The sequence below is a fragment of the Dasypus novemcinctus genome, chromosome 9, assembly GCF_030445035.2.
Source record: "Dasypus novemcinctus isolate mDasNov1 chromosome 9, mDasNov1.1.hap2, whole genome shotgun sequence".
Classification (NCBI taxonomy): domain Eukaryota; kingdom Metazoa; phylum Chordata; class Mammalia; order Cingulata; family Dasypodidae; genus Dasypus; species Dasypus novemcinctus.
The window spans coordinates 87,166,648-87,186,465 of record NC_080681.1 but is presented as its reverse complement, the minus strand read 5'-3'; the positions used below and the strand labels follow the sequence as shown (position 1 = coordinate 87,186,465).

At 42.7% G+C, this 19,818-nt stretch overlaps 1 protein-coding gene across 9 annotated transcripts in view; it reads left to right on the top strand.

Moving 5' to 3' along the window:
• The window catches only part of MAST2 (microtubule associated serine/threonine kinase 2), a 236,912-nt gene that overhangs the window by 195,740 nt on the left and 21,354 nt on the right, over nucleotides 1-19,818 (top strand). For 6 of the 9 annotated variants that reach the window (XM_058303653.2, XM_058303651.2, XM_058303649.2 and 3 more), the window contains 6 exons: nucleotides 8,281-8,356; nucleotides 10,592-10,612; nucleotides 12,363-12,441; nucleotides 14,614-14,768; nucleotides 16,663-16,738; nucleotides 19,187-19,396. In XM_058303653.2, coding sequence (XP_058159636.1) covers nucleotides 8,281-8,356; nucleotides 10,592-10,612; nucleotides 12,363-12,441; nucleotides 14,614-14,768; nucleotides 16,663-16,738; nucleotides 19,187-19,396 — 617 coding nt within the window. The remainder of the gene's footprint in view (nucleotides 1-8,280; nucleotides 8,357-10,591; nucleotides 10,613-12,362; nucleotides 12,442-14,613; nucleotides 14,769-16,662; nucleotides 16,739-19,186; nucleotides 19,397-19,818) is intronic. The other 3 variants (XM_058303652.2, XM_058303648.2, XM_058303654.2) reach the window with 1 other exon arrangement.

Genomic DNA, 19,818 nt, shown 5'->3' with positions numbered 1-19,818 from the left:
TCCAGAAGACATAAAGGAGTTGAGACAGATAATCATAGATATTCAAACAAATCTTCTTAATAAATTCAATGAAATGTCTAAAAAAAGACATTGGATGAGCACAAAAAAGAATTTGAAAGCATACATAGAAAAATATTAGATCTTATGGGAATGAAAGGTGCAATAAATGAAATTAAAAATACATTGGAAACATAATATCACATTTGAGAGGCAGAAGAAAGGATCGGTGAGCTTGAAGAAGTGGCATCTGGAAATGAACATTCAAAGGAACAGATGAAGAAAAGAATGGAAAAAATTGAACGAGGTCTCAGGTAACTAAATGACAGCAAGAGACATGCAAATATACATGTCATGGATGTCCCAGAAGGAGAAGAGAAGGGAAGAGGGGCAGAAGGGACATTTGAAGAGACAATGGTAGAAAATTTCCCAACCCTATTGAAGGACATACATATCCATGTCCAAGAAGCATAACGGACTCCCATCTGAAAAAATCCAAATAGACCAACTCTGAGACACATACTAATCAGAATGTGAAATGCCAAAGGCAAAGAGAGAATTTTGAGAATAGCAAGAAAAAAGCAATGCATAATATATAAGGGATACCCAATAAGATTAAGTGCTGATTTCTCATCAGAAACCATGGAGACACAAAGACAGTGGTATGATATATTTAAGATACTACAAGAGAAAAACTTCCAGCCAAGAATCTTATATCCAGCAAGATTGACTTTCAAAAATGAGGGCAAGTTTAGAATACTCACAGATAAACAGAACCTGAGAGAACTTCTAATCAAGATACCAGATTTTCAGGAAATACTAAAGGATGTGCTAGAGCCTGAAAAGAAAAGACAGGAGAAAGAGGCCTGGAAGAGAGTCTAGAAATGAAGATTATATCAATAAAAGTAATAAAAGTGTCAAAAGAGTGGTGAAAATAAAATATGACAGATAAAACCCAAATATTCATGAATAAACAACCAACAATTTAAAGCATTTGTATTAAAAAAATGACAACTCAATGTTAAATTTAAAAAGGCCTAAATAATTGGAAGAACATTCCATGGTCATAGATTGGAAGACTAAATATTAAGATGTCAGTTCTGCTCAAATTGATACACAGATTCAATGCAATCCCAATAAAAATTCCATCTGCATTTTTTAAATAAATTGAAAACACAATTATCAAATTTATTTGGAGGGGTAAGGGGTCCTGAAGAGCCAGAAACATCTTAAAAAGGAAAAACGAAGTTGGAGGACTCTCATCTACAAACTTTAAATCATTATTACTTAACTACAGTGGTAAAAACAGCATGGTAGTGGCATAAAGACAGATGCATAGACCAATGGAACCATCTTGATGGTCAGAAACAAACCCTCACATACATGGTCAAATGATTTTTGACAAGCCTGTCAAACCCACCCTGCTCAGGCAGAACAGTCCATTCAACAAATGGTGCTGAGAGAACTGGTTAACTACAGCCAAAAGAAGGAAAGAGGACGCCTATCTCACACCTTATCCAAAAATTAACTCAAAATGGATCAAAAACCTTAATATAAAAGCAAGAACCGTAAAGCTTCTAAAAGACAATGTAGGAAAATATCTTCAAGACCTGGTGTAAAGTGCTGGATTCTTAAAGGAGTTAAGAGGAGGACTTAGACTACTGGTGTTTAATGTTTGTAGAACTTTTAATTAGCTTTACTATGAAAGTGTGGAAATGTATAGAGTGGATGGTAACACATAGTAAGTAACAGCTAGTTTATAAATGAGGTTGTGACTGAAAAATGGTAGTCTAGGGATGTAAATGCCAGTTGACAGAATGCTAGAGAATAGTCTAGAAACTGAGTAGCACAGTAAACCCAGAGGTGGTTGAGAATTGTGGTGATGGTACAGATGCAAGAGTATCCTTTGTTAGCTAGAGCAAATGTACATCACTATTGCAAAGTGGTGGGAATGTGGAGAAGCAAGGGAAAAATATAACTGGAGTGACCTATGGACTATGGTTAGCAGTAATAATGTAGTATTCTTGTATCTACGCCAAAGATGTACTGTGTTGAGAATGGGGCAGTATGGAAAATGTGTGCCAAATGTACACTATGGATGTGGCAACAATCGGATGATTTTATCTTATAATCTGTAAAAACATTGCATCATGGTGTGGTGGTGTTGATAGAGTGGTGTTGTATGGGAATTCTGCACATGTACATGATTGTTTTGTAAGTTTACAACTTCTGTCATAAAAATATATTTTAAAAATAATAATACACTGGTTTGGGGAAAATACACCAAATATAAGATAAGAACTATAATTAGTAGTAAGATTTTGACAATATTCTTTTATAATTTATAGCAAATGTCTCACCACAATGCAAGATGTTGGTGGCAGGTTGATGTATGGGACCCCTGTATGATGTATGCATATTTGTTTTGTAAGTTCACAACTTGTGCTATGTACCTGTTGTTTATGTTTGTTCATATATAACTGATATAAAGATAATAATAATAATAGGATGAGTTGGGGGCAAAATACTTTGGTTAATAGCAATATTTTGAGGATGCTCTTTAATCATTAGTTAAACATGTTTAAAACAATGCCAGATATTGGTGGATAGGGTGAGGTGCAAGAGTCCTGTATATTATGTTTGTTCTGTAAGTTCACAGCTATTACCATACACTTATTATTTATGTATGTTTATGTATTAGTGATATACTTAAGTAAATTTTTTTTAAATGGTAAAAAAAAAATTGGAAGTAGAATGTTTCTAATCTTCCAAATGAAAGATTCAGTAGATTCTGAACCTGTTTGTTAAAAACATAGAAGCCCAATACTTTTCAAAAAAAACTGCTTGGCATCCCAGATGATAGAAATTTACCAGCCTTGGAATACAATTGAAAAATGAGTATCATTAACATACATAAACAATAAATGTAAAGTAAAAGTTGTGAACTTGCAAAGCAAACGTGTATTAACATCATACAGGGGTCCCATACATCAACCCTCCACCAAATCTTGCATTGTCGTGAGATGTTTGTTACAAATTATGAAAAAGTATTGTCAAAAACTTACTACTAATTATAGTCCTTATCTTATATTTTTGGTATTTTTCCTCCAAACCACCCTATTATTATTTTTTAAATATTTTTTATGACAGAAGTTGTAAACTTACAAAACAATCATGCACATGTGCAGAATTCCCAAACAGCACCCCTCTATCAACACACCACACTGTGGTGGAACATTTGTTACAAATAATATAATATCTGATTGTTACCACATCTATAATGTATATTTGGCACACATTTTCCATACTGTCCCATTATTAACACAACACATCTTTGACATAGATACAAGAATATTATATTATTACTACTAACCACAGTCCATAGGGCACTCCAGTTGTATCTTTCCCATGCTTCTCCACATTCCCACCACCCTGCAATAGTGATATAAAGATAATAATAATAATTGGGGGTTTACAGAAAAATTTTTTTTTAAGATTTATTTATTTCTCTTCCCTTCTCCTCCCCCCTCACCCAGTTGTCTGTTCTCTGTATCTATTTGCAGCATGTTCTTTGTCCGCTTCTGTTGTTGTCAGCAGCACAGGAATCTGTGTTTCTTTTTGTTGCGTCATCTTGTTGTGTCAGCTCTCCGTGTGTGCAGCGCCATTCCTGGGCAGGCTGCACTTTCTTTCGCGTTGGATGGCTCTCCTTATGTTGCGCACTCCTTGCGCATAGGGCTCCCCTACGTGGGGGACACCCCTGTGTGGCAGGGCACTCCTTGCGCGCATCAGCATTGCGCGTGGGCCAGCTCCACACGGGTCAAGGAGGCCCGGGGTTTGAACCACGGACCTCCCATGTGGTAGATGATGCCCCAACCACTGGGCCAAGTCCACTTCCCTGAAAAGTTTTAGCAACAATGCAAGGTATTAATGGTAGGGTGAGGTACGAGAGTCCTGTATAATGTTATGTATGTTTGTTTTGTAAGTTCTCAACTATTACTGTATAGTTATTGTTCATGTATGAGTGATATACTTCAATAAATTAAAAAACCAAAAACACAAAAATGAGTACCATGGTCTAATAAACAGCCAATAATGCATTTCTTCCATTGGGAACCACGTGTCTTCGTGAGGTTTCTTTTTATAAACTGTAATAATCATTAAAACCAAATCAAGGAGTCCTGCCCTTATGAAGATGGTGGAAGGAGAAGCTTCATGGCTCCCTCCTACACAGAAGCTTTGAACAACTAGCAAGAATAGGGAGAAATACCTTTCTCACAGTTTCAGAAAACATTCGAAGTACTGCATTAATAGTACAAGCACCTAATCAAGATAAAGGCAATTTAAAAGCAGTAGGATCTTGCAACACTCCGCAACCCTTCTGTGGCTCAGCATGGAGCTGGCCTGCGCTCCCAGGGCGTATCCCTGGTCCTGGTTCCAGATGGAGCAAAGTAACCCTCATGCACATACTGGGAGCACACGTGTCTGGCCCAGTATGCTGAAGGACTTGCTGTCCCAGAACTTACCCTGAGTGTAGAAGGCGGTTCATGGGGCTCTCCTACAGAACTCTTTGTGAGAGGAGTTGAGTGGCTGCCTGGGGCAAGGAATTGCTGCCTGTATAACATAAGGAGAAAAGACCATGGAGGCCGCTATACTTTGACTTGGAGCTATTCTCTAAACTCATTGTTTAGATAAGCCCTGTTGAAGAGCACTTGCACAGGTCAATCTGCAAAAACTGGGGAAAGATGTTTTCTTTCTTTCCTTTTCTTCTTTTTTTTTTTTTGGTTATCTCCTGGCATTCAAGGAAAGTTCTGTAATAACACTAGCCGGATACAAGTTTAAGGGATAGATGCCTCAAATTCTTAAATTCCAGCAATAACACAATAAAATTTCAAAATGTCCAGGTTTCAACAAAAGATTATAAAACATTCAGAAAAACAGGAAGTGATGGCCTAGGCAAAGGAGATGATTAAACCATTAGAAGCAGTCGGTGAGGAGGATCATACCTGGGGCATTCAAGACAAAGACTTTTAAAAAAATGGTCCTTGGAGTGGATATGCCTCAAGCATTTGAATACCTGTCCCATACATGGGAGATCCCAGGTTCAGTTCCCATTGCCTCCTAAAAAGACAAACAAACAATGAGCAGACAGTGAGCTAAAACAAACAAGCAGGGAGCAGATGTGGCTCAAGCAGTTGAATGCCTACATCCCACATGGAAGGTCCTGGGTTTGGTTCCTGGTACCTCAAAAAAAAAAAAATACAACAAGAAAAACACACAGGTACACAATGAGCAGACCAATGAATGCAAACAGATGAGGGGGCCATCTCGGGGGAAGGGGTCAAAAATGGACAGCTAAAGGAAAGCATATTCTTTTTTTTTTTTTTTTAAAGATTTATTTATTTATTTAATTCCCCCCCTCCCCCAGTTGTCTGTTCTCTGTGTCTATTTGCTGCGTCTTGTTTCTTTGTCCACCTCTGTCGGCAGCGGCACAGGAAGTGTGGGCGGTGCCATTCCTGGGCAGGCTGCACTTTCTTTGGCGCTGGCTGGCTCTTCTTACGGGTGCACTCCTTGCGCGTGGGGCTCCCCTACGCAGGGGACACCCCTGCATGGGGTGGCACTCCTTGCACGCATCAGCACTGCGCATGGGCCAGCTCCACACGGGTCAGGGAGGCCCGGGATTTGAACCGCGGACCTCCCATGTGGTAGACGGATGCCCTAACCGCTGGGCCAAGTCCGTTTCCCAGGAAAGCATATTCAAAGAACTAACGAAATCAGGCAAATGGTAGGTGAACTCAGAGAATATTGGTAGAATATTAGTAGAGCTAAAGGGAACAGTAACAAATTTTTTTAAAATTTTAGAAGACTTCAATTGCAGATTGAAGCTGGCAGAAGAAAGAATTAGGGAAGCCAAATGTTGCTCAAGTGATTAAACTGTCTACCATATGGGAAGTCCTGGGTTCGGTTCCCAGGGCCTCCTGGTGAAGGCGAGCTGGTCTGCACAGTGATCTGACACAAGATGACACAACAAAAAAGAGACACAGGAAAAAACAATGAAAGACACAACAAACCAGGGAACTGAGGTGGCTCAAGTAATTGAGTCCCTCTCTGCCACATTGGAAGGTCCCAAAATTGTTTCCTGGTACCTCCTAAAGGGAAGATGGTAAGACAAGCATACAAAGAAGAATGCACAGCAAATGGACACAGCAGACAGCAAGCACGAGAGGTGAAGGGTCAGGGAATAAATAAATAAATTAAATCCTTTTTTTTAAAAAAAAAAGAAACTTAGTTAATGTTCATGACCAGACATTGAAATCATCCAGTCTGAGGATCAGAAAGAATAAAGAATGAAGATAAGTGAACAGAGCCTGAGGAACCTGTGGTATGCCATCAGGTGTAACAACATACACATTGTAGGAGTTCCAAAAGGAGAAGAAAGAGATAAAGGGGCTGAAAGAATATTAAAAAAAAAAAAAAAAGGCTGAAAACTTCACAAATTTAACGAAAGACATGAATATACGCATTTAAGATGCTCAACAAAGTCAAAACAGGATGAACTCAAATAGACCCACATCACAATGTGTTATAATCAAACTCTTGAATGCTAAAGATACGAAGAGAATTCTGAAAGCCTCAAGAGAGAAGAAATGTATCACATACAAGCGAGCCAGAATAAGATTAAGTGCCAATTTCTCATTAGAAAGCATGGAGGCAGGAAGACATATTTAAAGGACTAAAAGCAAAAACTTGCCATGTAGGAATTCTATATCCAGTAAGACTGTTTTTCAAAAATGAGGGAGGGATTAAGACATTTCCCAGATAAACAAAAGTTGAGGGAGTTAACCACCAGATTAGCCCTACAAAAAATGCTAATGGGATTTCTACAGATTGAAAGGAAAGGACACCAAACAATTCACTGAAGCCACATATGGAAATAAAGTTCTCTACTAATAATGACAGGTAAATATAAATGCCAGTGCTATTAGATTTTTCATTTGTAACTCCATTTTTGCTTCCTAGAATCTAAAAGACAAATCTCTGAGATAGCCCTAGACAGAGAGCCTGGCAAACCCAAAATTGGTACTAGGTTGAGAGCAGATTGAGCATTCTGTATACCTCTCTGAGGTTCCCAGGAAAGGAGTAATGGAATTTGAAGTAAATGCCTCTTCGCAATTTGTTTCTCCAAAGAGAGTACCTTTATATATTGGTACAGGGGTGCTGCATAGAGCAGTGGAGTTGCTGGTTGAGAGACTGATTTTTCCTACGTCAGTACAGAAAGACAACAGGCTTTGTTAATTGGAGATGATTGGAACCAGTGAGGCACTTCTGTGGCACCATGGAGCATCTATAATGCTGTGTGGGAAGCAAACCGTCTAAGAGAAAGCCAGGACATGCTGAACTGGGAGCCGTAATTCCTCATGACCAATGTTGGTTCACAGGGGTGAGCACAGGAGTGCATGGAGGCAGGGTAGTGTCAGCATGTCATAGAGTATGGTGCTTATTCCAAAACAGTCTTCTGGGTAGAAAGACAGTGACGGCTTTTGTCACCTAGGGCCCCCACCCGAAAGATAAACCAGAGATGTGTGGGTTCAGACACTTTAGTGACTAATACAAAGATAAGCATGCTCTTTTGTTCAAAAAAACTTTGAGCTAAGTTTAAATTATCAGGTTACAGGAGATACACAAAGCAAGTAAAGAGATGAAGGTAATTCCTATGCCGAGAGGAGGTTGGCATGCTTTACAGATTGGGGATCCTTGGGTGTGGTTTGTTTTAAGGAACACTACTATCCTGCTTCCTCACCTTAGAGTCTCTCTTTCCCCCTAAAGCACACACATTTCTGGTCTAGCGCCTTAGATTCAATGTGCAGAGGTAAATTTGCAATTGCCTTTTAAGTCCTGTTGCCCTTTGAGAAATGTTTGACTGTTTGGTTGTGCCTTTCCTGAAGGCCACCTGCACTGAGTGAGTTCTTCATGCCTTTGGAAAGTTAAGTCAATTTGATTAGGCAGATTGGACCCTGAGGTATTCCTAGAAGGGCAGGAATAAGTGAGCTACTGCTAGACTTGGAATGGATGTTTGAAAGACATGGATTGTTACAGGCAACCTGGGATCAAGGGAGAAAATCTCTGGGCTGCAAAACTTTTACAAAGAATATTGTTGAACAGATCGTTGACCTGAGGAAACTGCCATATATGCTAATTGCCAGTGCTGGCAGACAATTTCCTGAAGATCCTCTCAGTCCTCAGAAGTCAACCTCACAGAGTTTCTTTACCTTTCCCCATCCACAGGTAACAGTCCTTTGGACAGCCCTCGGAATTTCTCTCCAAATGCACCTGCTCACTTCTCCTTTGTTCCTGCCCGTAGGTAAGTTGACAGACAGCCTCCTCTGCAATTAGCATGTATGGCACTTGTTTGAATGTCAGCTTCCTTATTTGAGTTACTGCTCCTCCAAGTGTTTTACCTTGGACTACCAGTCATCAAAATGCCTTGCCTGCTTTCTTTCCTGTCCCAGCCCTTAACCATCTCGTTCAAGTTTTGCTTTCTAGGTGCCCTAGGTATTTACATTTGAATGTTTGAGCCATAGGACAGTGGATATTAGAGGTAGAATTATTTTTCCATTTCTAAGCAGAAGTCCCTGGTGCCCTCAGAGTTTTGTTCCAAAGCATTATACTCTCAGTTGAGAGCTATCCTAGGGTGACCAATGACAAAACGAGCTCCCTCCGAGGATGAACTTGTTACTCTTGCTCCTCTAACTCAGCTATTCCCAAGAGGCTGAAGGCGCCTTCTCTTCTCTTTCCCTGGCTCTGAAATAAGCCTGTCAGAAACTGAGTGGGGGGCCCATGTGTGGGGGTAGAGAAATCAGGGTCTTTACTTATCCTTCCACAAATTTAGGAAACTGTGCTTTTATTCTTCCTCTTGTTTCTTTGCTCCCCAAAAGTGACATAAATGTGTCTCTGGCATATGGTAGCAATCCTGACAGCTCAGTCTATTGCCCCAGATTTCTGGAGAGGAGCCAAGCTGACTGAGATGGGTCCATCCAAACCAAATACTCAGGCTCCATACACAAATGATTTTCTTTTTAATTGTCTTAGAGTCAGTGTCTGGAATTTAGACTCCCAGAAAGATCATGGCTGCAGATTTGGAACCTTAATGGACAGCTTGAGGCCTACACAGTTTCTACACTTAGATTAATTCTTTTAAAGATTGTTCTATTAAAGACATAGTAGAAAAAGAGTAGACTCCTGGGAAAAGCATTAATCATTCTTCTAATGATATCTCAGAAGAAATCCATCCTTTTACTGTCTAAGGTTCTGTAGCTGAAAGGGAGGGATGTGGACAAGTTGGAAGAAGTTTGTTGGTGGCTGACTTTGTTGTACTTGTCTGACCCAATTGCCTTATTCAAAACAAATCTCATCTAGGCTTATTCCATGGACTCTCTTACCTTGTGTAACTTCCAATTAGTTAACCAACGATCTAGGTAGAATCACCGAAGAGTCTAAAAGTATGCTACATGGATACATTTTTTTTTTCCACCCCACCTGGAAAGAGTGGCTTACCCTGGACTTCCTGCCTGGGCTGTATATGACTGGTAGCCTCAAATTAGGGCTTTGCTGGGACAGATGCCCTTAAAGGCATTGAGTCATTTCTAATTCATTCAAGTAAGATTTATTGGGTACCCACTGGAAGCCAGGCACTATGCTGGGTACTTAGTGCCATAGTGGTAGCAAATCAAACATAGTCCCTAATTTCTTGAAACTTCGAGTCTAGTGGAGTCTGGGCATGTTGTCTCCTTTCTAAGGAATGGAGTTCCCTCAGATTGTGTTAACTCATTTTCTTTCATGTCTCTTCTTAAATGTCGACTCCTCAGAGAGGCCTTCCCTAACCACAGAATCTCAAGGAGCCCCTTAGTCATTTTCTATCAAATCATCCAGTTTTATTTTCATAGTTGTCCTTATCGATATTTGGAATCTACTTACTTGTTTTCTGTCTGTCCCCACCCAGAATCAAAGCACTTTTGGTAGAAATACCTTAATTTGTTGGAAGCTATGTCTCCTGGTACTTAATAAGCACTCAGTCACCGTTTGTTGATTGAATGAGTGGTGGGGAAGACAGATGGTAAATGAGCAAGCAGACAATCAGATATATCATTATAACTGAGAGAAGAACCGTGAAGGGAAATAACAGGATGAAAGAACAAGAAGGAAATGGGGATGGGGACTCTATACTAGGTGATCATGTAAGGCTAAAACCTGAAGGATGAGAAAGAGCCTGCCATGTTGGGGTCAGGGCACAGATGTGCAAAGTATTTCAGGCAGTGGGCACAGCATGTCTCGTCGTATGCCCTTGTGTCTGCTTCAGTTCCTGGGCTTCAGGAGTAGGGCCAACTAGGGAGCTTTGGGACCTGATATTACTACTGATAACCAAGCAGGTCTTCTGTTTCCAGAACACTCAGGAAATGCTAAGGAGAGACCTATCCATCCTGCAGTATCACTTCATATGTACCAACTTTTATATGTTCTTTAACCAATGTCAGATCAAGCATATCACTCGCTCTGGTTTCATTTGGTCCTCATTATAATGTATATCTTTTCACTACAGCCATGGCCACAGAGCAGACAGGTAATAGAGAATGTGAGGGGAGGTGGGCTGGGAAATTGCTATGCATGGCAGATGATACGGTTTTGATTTTGTGGTTGTGATGATTCTTCTCTGACTGTGGGTATGCACCTTGGGCCTTTTGTGTCTTGAGGCTCTAAGGGATTCAGTTCTCTCTGCTGGAACTAAGGCTCAGGGCTCACATTCTTGGAGGCAGGATTTGCTGAATAGTCCAAGCTTCTGTGCCTAGGAACAAGTCACCTCTTTTCCCACCAAAACTTTCCTCAGTCACTCAGTGAAATGACCAAGCAGAGGAAATGGAGGCATCTTATGGTGGCATTTCTTTCTGATTGTGGTGGCCCCTACTTTTTAGTATATGGAGAAATGACTGCCATACAGTTGGTTTCCATTTCTATCTAAAGGAGGAAAATTTGCCTGTGAAAGTTATTTGACAGGGATTCGGGAAACCCATCCCTTAGTTACACAGGTTCCATCTTTGCTGAGCTCTATTTTCATGGAATTGAGCTCCCAAGACTCAACAAAGAGGTCCAAAAGAACATCATGTTTGAGTACCCTCCTGAGCATTCTTTGCCCCAGAGACTAGGTTCCAGCAGCACTACCATTTATGTCTGTTGGCTGCCTGGGTGGCATGAAGTTTGAGTCGTGTGCATGTGGCATGGAACTCTGGCTCTTCCTTTGCAGAGCATAGCAGAGAAAACTGCTAGGTGTTGGTGGAGGTGGGGAGGAATGCTTCAAAGGGAGAAGTCCTAGCAAGATTTATTCCTCTCATTTCTTCCTCTTCTTCCCATCCTCTCACCCTCCTCCCACATAATGTGAAGCCTTGAGCAAGTAACCCAAATCTCTGGGTCTCAGAGGTTTCCGTAAACTGAGGATATTTTAACTTCTAAATATCTTCTATTGCTGATGGTCTAAGGTTCTGTGAGTAGCAGCAAAGAAGTTTTTCTCCACATTCATCCAGAGCAGGCTACACCCCCAGACTCCACAAGAAGTTTCTTTTGTATTACACCACACCCCACTGTCCAAGTAAAGAATCATACGTCTGCTCATGTTATGAAAGCTTCAGACTTTCAGATGCCTGCTTGATCTTCCTTACCACAAAGCAAATGACTGGTTCTTTGCGATAAGAGCTTTGGGGAACATCCTCTCAACATCAGGAGGCCTCCCCCAAATCCCCGCATACAGCCGAGAGTGTGTCGCCTCCTTCTTTTTCCATAAAGTTACTGCCACTCTTTGGCATATATTCTCAAAGACTGGTTTTGTGGATCCTCATGGATCCTAGGCAGCCTTCAACTATTTGCCATCAATTTTTCATGTTCAGTTCAGACCCAGATGATAGTCCACTTTGTCCTGGTTGTCAATCAAGTGGCCTGGAGAAGACCAAGGAGCCTTTCACATAAATCCTTCAAAAGAATCAGAGAAAGAAAATCACTGCATTTCATTGCCTTTAGTGGAGTCCTCTGCCGTTGCTTCTCTGAAAGAAATAAGTTTGAGAGTATACAGATGTTCTCAGGCAGAATCATGAACCCCTTTTATAGGCAGAGATGCCTGCCTTTGTAGCGGAAAGCACACAACAGTAGGCCCCCACATGGGAGAGAGATGTGAAAGCATGTCGTGGACTAAGCAGTACTGTCTCGAGACAAGAAGGAGATGACCAGTGAACCAACTGCCCCAAAAATGCTGATGCAAGAACAGAGAGGTCCTGGGCCCAAGGTGCGGTCACGTAGAAATTGCCTAATACTCTTTTCTTGCATAGGACTGATGGACGACGCTGGTCTTTGGCCTCTTTGCCTTCTTCAGGCTATGGAACCAACACTCCCAGCTCCACTGTCTCAGTAAGTCCCTAAAACTGTGGCCACACCTCCTTAACCCTGAGGAAGTACCTCCTGATACGTTATTGCTCCCTGTCCTTACAGTGTTGCACAGTGGTTCTTGACATTTCCTCAAAAGCCGAACTCAACAAGTGGTTTGGGAATGAGGCTGAGTGAGTGCTGACAGCCCTTAACAGTCATAGCCAGACCTATTAAATGCTTTTGGAAGGGATTAACCAGCATCCTCTCTGGGAGTACTTATACCTAGTGGAGTTAGAGGAGGGCTTGAGGATGGATTTTTTTCCTTGCCAATGAAGCCCAGACATCTAAGCTTGGCTCCCCTGTTCTACCCAGACCTATTTCTAAAACTGAAGCCAAGACAGATGACCCCTCCCAAAGACCATGGGTAGACCCTCTGCTTCCTTCTTTTGTCCCTTTTTCCTTTCCAAAAAGGAGAAAAGATGGTTATTGAACATTCAAATTTGGTATGTATCGGCAAAAAGACTGGGCCGGTCTCCAAAACTTCTAGTTAGGTTTCTTTAGGGAAGGTTTTAGTCTAAAACACAGTGAATGCCCTAATTTTCACTGTGCACAATTGATCTAAAATGATTCTTCTTTATTGAGCAACTTTTTATTGAAGCCACGATGAAGGGGTTGGCAAACATTTTCCTATATAAGGCCAAATAGTAAAAGTTTTAGACTTTGCAGACCATACATAGAACAGCCATGAACAGCCATGGGCCAAGTGATCCCTTTCCCACCTCTTATTGTCTTCTCTCCTCACTTTATCCATGTTCATGAATCCCAAGTAGGGAAAAGGAGTATCATCTCCTCCCTTAACTGTGACACTGCTCTTAAAGTAGTTCAAGGATCTTATTAGTCTTTTGGCAGCTGTTAGGCTTCAGATCTTTCATTAATAAATGCCACCTTTTTCCATAATCCCATAATGAGGTGATTTTTTTTGGACTCAGGGTAAAGGTCTTATATTTATTCCTGTTAAGTATAATTTTAATAGACTCAACCCATTACTCCAGCTCATTGGGATACTTTAAACTCCCTAATTTGCCTACCAGCCTCATGTGTACTGCATTTGGATAAGGGTACTTTTTGCAACTTCATCCAAATCATTTTAAAAATGTGACCAAGACAGTACCCTGTGGAGACCTCCCACCAACTGTTTACAGCTTCGTGTTTTAGAACATTCCAAGAGAGAAATGCCAAATAAATGTTCGCCGAAGAAATGCTGATTACTCACTTGGTATTCAGGCTGTGTGCCTATGGCAATAGAGCTCTCTCTGTGTGCTACAGCTTTGACTCTAAATGGATTTAGATATTTAACCCCAAGTCCTTGATTAGTTGATGAATAGAAATTGGGCTGGTGATGTTAGACTTGCCCGCTTTTCCAGCCAATCTATCAGGTGAAGGGGGAATCCACAGGCTCCAGAGCTGAACAGGAGCTTATCCCTGAGCATCACCGTCATGGATCATGGCTGTGGTCACACCAGCTCGCTCCCTCAAATGGTCTGTTGTGATTGGCAGTGAACTCTTGTCAGGAATCCTCAGTCATTGGGCCATGTTTGGAATTCACAGTTGTTTCCAGGTAAAGTCTAATCTTTGGGTTCCAGTTCTAAAACTAATTTTCTTCCCTGCTGGAGTCCCTTGCGTCTAGCCTCCAGAACCTCAGCAAAGCCTGCTCTCTAGAAAGCAGCCGGAAGGCAGTATTGCTGAGCCATCCCTGGGCTGGCTCTCCCAAGGTCTGTGGAAGGGAAATCTTTAAAGGAATATCATTTGCAGGCTGGGCACATCTGAGCCAGGAACATTTATTAATTGCTCACCATTCCATCAGCCAAAAGGTTCCTTGAGGGCAAAGGGGCCATGTAGGAGAATCTGCTTTTTGCCATCTAAAGAGGCTCCCAGGTTAGCTGTGGAGCTCTCATAAAGGTCTGGGCCCATCTCCTTGTAAGACTCCTGAAGCACTCTCATTTCTCAGGGCTGGGGGCTCTGAAGGGCTGAGAGGAAAGGATCATGCACTGTTAAGGCTAAAGGGAGCAGGGGAAGGAAGACCTGCTTTGGTTTATTTTAAATATTGACAGGGAAGTCCCTGACCATGTGCAGTTCTCCATTCCTGGACTGCCCTTAAACATGTCTTAAAAGCGTTGTGTTTTTTGTTTGTTTTTAATATACTTTCCCCTGTAGTCATCATGCTCCTCGCAGGAAAAGCTGCACCAGTTGCCCTTCCAGCCTACAGCCGATGAGCTGCACTTTTTGACGAAGCATTTCAGCACAGAGAGTGTCCCAGACGAGGAGGGACGGCAGTCCCCAGCCATGCGGCCCCGTTCCCGCAGCCTCAGGTGAGGGGCGCTCTGCCCATTGGCCCAGTGCCTGTGGATTTCAACTTTTTTTGCAAAGCACAGGGATCAGCACCTTTTTCCTGCAAGGGCCACATGGCGTATATTTTAGCCTTTATAGGTCCTACAGTCTCAGTCAAAACTAGTCAACTCTGCTGTTGTAGTGTGAAAACAATCGTAGACAGTAGGTAAGCTTCATTTACAAAAACAAGCAGCAGGTCACTCATGACCTGCAGACCATAGTTCACCTACCCCTGACGGGCACTTCAGCACAGCTCGGGTGAGTCAAGTCCAGTGAAGCTCAAGCTTTTCTGGGTTTGGGTACAGTTCAACCCACTATCCCAAAAGGTGTCTGATGATGGAAAAGTGACCCCTCTCTTTTTCCCTTTCAAAGCAGTTAATGGTAGAAATATACTTTAGGCTCCATGCAGTAAAAGGAGAGTAGTAGTATCATCAATTCTAGTGGTTACCTGGGCTGCAGAACGGTTGATAGGCCCAGAATCTCTGAGCCAAGCCAGCTATTTAAGTTCATACTAAAGACACATGTGGCTGACTTGGGGAAGAAGCACATTTCAAAAGCAGATTTAAATGTACATCTGAGTCTATCTCATTTCCCTGAATCACCCGGGTTCACCTTCACCTAACCTAACAAGCCTAAATAGTTCATTTATCTGTGAATTTCTTAGATTAATTAGCTATTCTCTTTGGCGTTAGCTGGTAAATTTGTGCCAAAATTCCAGGTTAAAGATGAGATTGGAGGTTAAAATGATCATGGCTTTAATGATTGAGGTCAGCTTTCCAGGGTTCCTGGGAAGTAATGAATTGTCTTACATGTGCAGGGTAGGGTCCCAGAGAAAAGGCACCTCCTAGGAGAAATTCCCTCAGAAGATGTTGGCACCGTGGTTATTGGACCAGATCACAAAGACTGGTTCATGGGCAGACCTTGATGAAGATGGTAGCTTAGACTCCAGTACAAAGGATCAAGAGTATAGAAAAGTGGATTTGGATCCCCAGTGCCTTTTTTTTTTTTTTTTTTTTTTGTCTCACACAGGGATCACCTGAATCTTGGTGGTCTCAGCAACCTTTTAGGCTATTTGGGATTGAGAGGACCACATTGATGCTCAGGGAATACATGCTGGGTTATTCGCAAATACTTGGTATTATGTTCTCAGTGCAGCCCACTCCAGGGAGGAATGGTTTTGAACCTGGCCCAGCTGGGATCATGTGCCAGGGGCACCAAATTGGGCAGGACCCAACCATCCATTCCACTGTGTGGCTCAAGCTCTGGATTCCTTTAAGGGGATGTAACCACCCTTGGGCCAGAGGGGAAGATTATTGGGGGAGAAGTAATAAATGAAGGCTAAAAAGCATTTGTCCACTTCTAGAGATGACTCAGGCTTATGACTCCTTATAGGCTGAGAGCCCCATTTGGCTGCATTGTGTCTGAAGGAGATACAGGTGTACATAGTGCATTGGCTTTTTTGGATGATTGATTTGATTCCTAGATCTTGCAGGGTTATACCCAACCCCACTGGCCAAAGCTAAGAAAACACAGAGGGTCCTGTCCTAGGGGTGGTCATTCTAGGAAATCCACCAGAGGGTTCAGGAATAGGCTCCTCCTTTCTAGGCCTTCAGATTCTGGCAGGGCTGTTTGTGAAAGCCAAGTGCCTTGCAGAAGCAAGAAGGTAGTCTAGCTCCAAATGACACCATTTTGAACTGAACAAGGTACACTGACGGCTCCTAGGAATAAGGAAGGTTCTGGAACTCAGCTCTTATTATGGTGGGACTGGGTAGGTTACTGAAGACAATAGGAAGCCAGGGGTCCTGGAGGGTGGCCACCGTTCTCCTTGGTAGTGACATAGCACTGAAATAACACAATTGTTTCTTTCTTATTTAGTCCTGGACGGTCCCCAGTTTCCTTTGACAGTGAAATAATAATGATGAATCATGTGTACAAAGAAAGATTCCCCAAGGTAAGGATCCGCTTAAAAGGAAACGTAACTCTTGGGAGGTTGGTTGACTGGCCCACCCCAGTTGGAAGACTGTGGGGGTGAGGGGATGAAGTGTAGCCCCCAGATAATCAAGGACAGAAGGGCACCCAAGGGGAGGAGGAAAGAAGCACAAGGGCTTCCAGACTACTTGAGAAGCAGAAGGCAGCAGAGGATATAGGTTTGGGAATTGTACATGCAGAACCTGTGTTTTTCCACTCCCAGAAAAGAGAGGTATCTAGAAGGAAATGTCCAAAAGATATCTCAGCATATCTTAAAGGAAAGAACTTGAAACTTTGTTTCCAACTGTGCACATCAGGGTCGGTGAGTCAGGGTCCCCCCAGAACAAGATTTGCCCTCTGGTAGCACCTTCATTCATAAGGATTTTGTAAGCAGCACCTCATCACCAGCCAGTGCACGCACAGTGCTGGACTGGCAGGCAGTGGGCCAGAGGGAGCAGTTAGGTGGGAGCCAAGACCTTGCTTACTAACATTTGGGTTTGTGTTTTCAAGCAGAAAATTGCTGAGGGAGGAAGGTAGTTTGCTACCCTGAGATAGTTGGGAAATGGCCTTCACAACTCTGTGGTTGGGCCGAAAACCCCCGTTTATAGAACTAGGATCTTGTTTCCCGTTTGCATCTCTTTTTGAACACCACCTGCCTCTGCATTCTCACCTGGCTTTCTAAATATAGGTCCTGTTTCTGCAGAGTATGGCCGACTCTGCTGGAGACAGAGCCAGTGGACTGACACAGACTCCCCGTCCACAAGAGCAGGGACCACATGGTCCTCAAACCTCTTTCTTCAACCTCTGCCCCAGGACCCAACACCAGCTTTTAACTGATGCTGCCATTAGTCTAGACCTCGGGTCTACCCCTCTACCTAGAGTCTACAGTGTGTGGCTTCCTGCTCCTCTGGGAGCGTCTTTCTTTAGACTCAGGACCAGTCCTCTGGACTGCTCTTACACACGTGGCTGGCCTAGAGGAAGGGCGCAACTCTCTATTGACATCCACTGCAAAGCATATAATAAGAAAGAGCACAGGTTCTGAGCCAGACTGGGGTCAAGGCTGGCTTTACCTTTTACTGGCTGTTTGACCCTAGGCAGATAATTAAACTTCTCTGAGCTTCATTTGCTGCATCTATAACTGGAGATAATAACAAAATCTGTCTTGTGAGGAGTTTATGAGGAATAATGAACATTAAGCTCTTCTAACCTTGGAGTAGGCACTAGAGAACTAGAGCGAGAAAGGAGGGCAGAACACACAGCTAGGAAAGCATTTTGTTGTACAAAAAGGCTCAGGAGTGTGTCATGTCTAGAAATGCACCTCACATGTTTCCCCTCCCCCCTCGTATGGAGGTGCACCTTATGTGCGCATTTCTGGCCCTTTGCATAAGAAGAACTGTTATTAGAGAAAATGTGTTAAGATCTTTTCCCTTTCCCTCTCCCTTCCTCCCCCAACCCATTTCTGTCTGTGTGCCTCTGAGTCTACACACACACCCATATAAACACAAACATACAACCATATATAGATACACTCACATAAACGTAGGTATCACACACACACGTATGTATACATGTACCTAAACATGTCCTGGAAATCAGAAACTGTCAACCAGTGACAAAGGAAGGGATGCAGGGTTCTCCATAGGCAGTTAGAAACTTGTTCACTGATGTGTTTGTCATTTTGGCAGGGCTGAGCCAAGTTAGCACCTTAGGAGGCTGCTGAGCCAGACCCTGTTTTGTTCTGCTTGGGATCCAGCCACAGTCATAGTCCTCCCCACACTCACACACCCCAATCCCAACCTGGGCTTTATACCTTCAGTAAACACTGTCTGAGCATCTTAGCTCAGTTAGGTCCTAATGTTAAGTAAGAGGTAAATAAACTCTGTCTGACTTGAAGTTCTCAGTCCAGAGAAAGTTTTAAGTGATATCTCTACAACAAGTCTTCTTAGCTGGGAGGTCCATGGGAGCACTGAGGAAAGGAAACCCTAGTTTGCCTGGAGAATCAGTCTTCACAAAGAAGAGATGATGCTTTATCTGAGATTAGGAGGAAGAATAGTAATTTGCCATGCAGGCTTGACAAGGTGAAAAAGCCACTCATAGGGACCAGCATAACAAAGATGGGGTCATAAACCTGCATAGTAAAGGAGGAGAACCCCAAATACGTCAGGATCATGAAAGCAAAAGCATGTGCCCCACCGGGAATGGTGAGATGTGGCCAGGGCCAGGTGATGGAGGGCCTTCCGTACATGCTAAGGTGTTCTTAACTTGACGGTGATCTTTTCTTGTCTCCAGTCATTTGGTTTCCCCAAATGCAACATCAGGAAGCCAGGATCACATGGAGCCCATCCTTAGGCTGTTAGCAGGTCCTTCAGGCTTAGTTCCAGCTAAGCTGGGACTAGAAGGGAAGTGTCACTTTTCCTGCTTTTATTCCCAGGCTACAGCACAAATGGAAGAGCGACTAGCGGAGTTCATTTCCTCCAACACTCCAGACAGCGTGTTGCCGTTGGCAGACGGAGCTCTGAGCTTTATTCATCATCAAGTAATTGAGATGGCCCGAGACTGCCTGGATAAATCTCAGAGTGGCCTCATTACTTCACACTACTTCTATGAACTTCAGGAGAATTTAGAGAAACTGCTGCAAGATGTGAGTGTCCTTGTACCTGGGCTCAGGCAAAAACCCCCCCACACAGTGGGGAATTATTCGTTCCAAGCCAAAGTAAAGGCATAGTGGCATTGCTAGCCTTTCCAGGCTGCTTGCCACAACTACGGTGACTGTCAGTCTGAAGCTCCCTGCAGACTTCCTTGCTGGGGAGCTGATGAACTCAGAGTCATTCTCATTCCCCTGTGTTAACGAGAGAAGCCTGTGTCTCACCTTGCTTGGCAGCAAAGTACATCTGCTGTATGAGAAGTACTATGTAAGCTTAGTATGTGAGGGGAGAAGAGGACATGGCCTCTGTACTCACAAGGCTTTACTGTGTAGCTTAGAGGCAGGCAGCTAATTATAAAACAACATGACAGCACCATGTGGTATGAGCAGACTTTTAGGAGAACATAAAAAAGGAAGGA